The sequence below is a fragment of the Nicotiana tabacum genome, chromosome 8, assembly GCF_000715075.1.
Source record: "Nicotiana tabacum cultivar K326 chromosome 8, ASM71507v2, whole genome shotgun sequence".
NCBI classification, from domain to species: Eukaryota; Viridiplantae; Streptophyta; class Magnoliopsida; order Solanales; family Solanaceae; genus Nicotiana; species Nicotiana tabacum.
This window is the reverse complement of record NC_134087.1, coordinates 152,866,795-152,869,687: the sequence shown is the minus strand read 5'-3', so window position 1 is coordinate 152,869,687 and position 2,893 is coordinate 152,866,795. Positions and strand designations below refer to the sequence as shown.

Below are 2,893 nucleotides of genomic sequence, written 5' to 3'. Positions count from 1 at the left end.
GAAAAGGCTTTACAGTTATTAAGAGGTCATCCGGCTGACTCCTACAACAAATTACCAAAATATTTTTATATTCTTGAGAAGACGTATCCTGGTTCAGTTGTTAAATTGAAAAAGACAACAGATGAATGCTTCTTATATGCATTTGTTGCTTTTGTACATAAATAAGTGGTTGGGAATATTGTATACCAGTAGTAGTGGTTGATGGGACATTCTTAAAGATAGCCTACATGGGGATTATGCTGACAACAAGCACAATGGATGCAACCGGTAAATTGTAGTTATTTTGTAGGCAGTTTATAAATTATAGATACATTGTAGATATTTTGTATGTATGTATATATATATATTGTAGTTTATATGTATTTGTGTTTTCATATGTATTTTCAAATCTGCTAGTTAATTATTTTTTACTAATAATGTAGGTACAATATTGCCTTTGGCATATGCTGTGGTTGATTCGGAAAACGACGCATCGTGGAAGTGGTTTTTTGAGCAATTCAAGCAAGCATATGGTGAAAGAACTTCAATGTGTGTTGTTTCAGATAGGAATGAGAGTATCTTGAAGGCGATATCAATTGTCTATCCGGGCGTACCACATTACTCTTGCGTGTGGCATATTTGGACAAATATAAGGGCAAATTTCAAGAAGGGTCATCTAAAATTAAATGAATTGTACTTTGCTACAGCAGGGTCATACACTCTGGATGAATTTAATAAAAGGATGTCGAAGATTGAAGAGATAGGCCCACATGTTAAATCATACCTCTATAATATTGGCTATCATAGATGGTCAAGAGTACATGCAACGGTGAATAGAACTTGGACTATGACATCAAACATTGCCGAGTCGTTGAATGCTGTAACAAAAGAGGCAAGAGAGTTGCCAATATTTGACCTATTAGAGTATATGAGGACACTTCTTGAACATTGGACGAAAGAGAAGTTATTGAAGGCAAAGTGTACTTTCACATACCTTGGGTACAAATTCAACAAAGAATTGGAGAAAAACAGTACATTATATCAGAAACTTAGGGTAAGGTCTGTTTATTTGGTGCAGAAAATTAATTAATTAATAGACATTGTTTCCAGATTGTAGATAAATTGTAGTTAATTTGTAGATTGTAGATAATTTGTAGATATAATTGTAAATATATTGTAGATAAATTGTAGATAATTTATTTTTATGATTGTAAATATTTTTCTTTCTGTTTGTTATGTAATTGTAGGTAAGGGCTTCAACAGATCATATCCATACTGTGATAGATGGTGTGAAGCGGTACATTGTGTGTCTTGAAAGGAAGAAATATAGTTGTGGCCAATTCCAACTTGATGAACTTCCATGTCCGCATGCTTTGGTAGCTCTAAGGCACAGGAATGAAACTTATGAAAACTATTGCTCTTCGTATTACACAAGGGAGAGCCTGCTGCGTACATATGAAATACCAGTAAATCCCCTTCCTGATGAAAGCAAATGGAATGTGCCACAACATATATCTGATGAAGTAGTAAATCCACCTACGGGAGAGAAAAAGTAGCCAGGAAGACCTCAAAAGGAAAGATACAAAATATTGATGAACTAAAGTCAAAGAAGTACAAGGTGTCATGTGGCAACTGTGGAGGTGAAGGGCATAACAAAAGATCTTGCAAGAATGCACCCAAAAAGAAATAAATATTGTGTAGTTAGAATAGTATTTCAAAATAATTGTTAATGTGTTCAAGTTAACAGAATTTTGTGTGTAATCGTTTAAGTTTTGAAGATCATAATATAGTTAACTTCAATTTGTTTTTGTGTTTGTTAACATGTTTTTCTGTATTGTGTCAATCATCTACATCCATTTTTTACATTCTGTACATAGCAGTTAATATTTATTATCTACAATATAACTACAAGTTAAAAAAGATTAATGTAACTTGAACTGACAGTTATATACAGAAAGTAAATACAACTGGAGGTATTCCCTACAAATTATATACATATTCAACTATAAAATTATATACAATCTCAACATTCAGTTGTGACGACCCGGCCAGTCGTCTCATGAGTTTCCGTTTTGTTTCCCCCATTTCTGCTTCTTTATACTTCTTATCCGTGTTTTATGTGGTTGAGTTAAGAAGTTTGCATTCGGAGTGGATTTGGTAAGAAATGAGACACTCAGTCTCTTTTAAGAAGGTTTAAATTGGAAAAGTCAACCGGATGTTGACTTATGTGTTAGAGGGCTCAGATGTGAGTTCTGATGGTTCGACTAGCTTCGGGAGGTGATTTATGACTTAGGAGTGTGATCAGAATTGGTTTTGGAGGTCCGGTGTAGAATTAGGCTTGAATTGGCGAAGTTAGTATTTTGGCGATTCCCGGTTGATAGGTGAGATTTTGATCCGGGGGTCGGAATGGAATTCCGAGAGTTGTTGTAGCTTCGTTATATCATTTGGGATGTGTGTGCAAAATTTCAGATCATTCGAACGTGGTTTGGTTGGGTTTTTGATCGAAAATGTATTTCGGAAGTTTTTAGAAAATTTAGGCTTGAATTCGATGTGAATTGATGGATTTAGCATTGTTTGAGGTGTTTTGATAATTGGAGCAAGCTCGAATAAGGTATTGGGTTGTGTTGGTGCTTTTGGTTGAGGTTCCGGGGGCCTCGGGGTGATTTCGAATGGCTAACGGGAAGTTTTGGAACTTGAGTGATAACAGATTTTCTATTGCTGCTGGTGTTTTTGCACCTGCGGTTTGGGGACCGCAGGTGCTGTATCGCAGATGCGTGGTTTGGGTCGTAGAAGCGGAAAGGCTGAGGAAGGCCTGGAATCGCAGATGCAGAAGGGGGACCGCACCTGCGGAGCCGCAGAAGCGGCGAGTGGACCGCAGATGCGGTGTTGGTCCGTTAAATAAAATTCTGCAGAT

The 2,893-nt window shown here is 36.5% G+C and overlaps 1 protein-coding gene across 1 annotated transcript; it reads left to right on the top strand.

The window, feature by feature from the left end:
* The first annotated feature begins 227 nt into the window (after positions 1-227).
* LOC107770155 (uncharacterized) lies at positions 228-1,535 on the top strand. Its single transcript, XM_016589427.1, has 3 exons — positions 228-267; positions 423-1,033; positions 1,227-1,535. The coding sequence occupies exons 1-3, from the start codon at positions 228-230 to the stop codon at positions 1,533-1,535; spliced, it is 960 nt and encodes a 319-aa protein (XP_016444913.1).
* Positions 1,536-2,893: the final 1,358 nt, after the last annotated feature.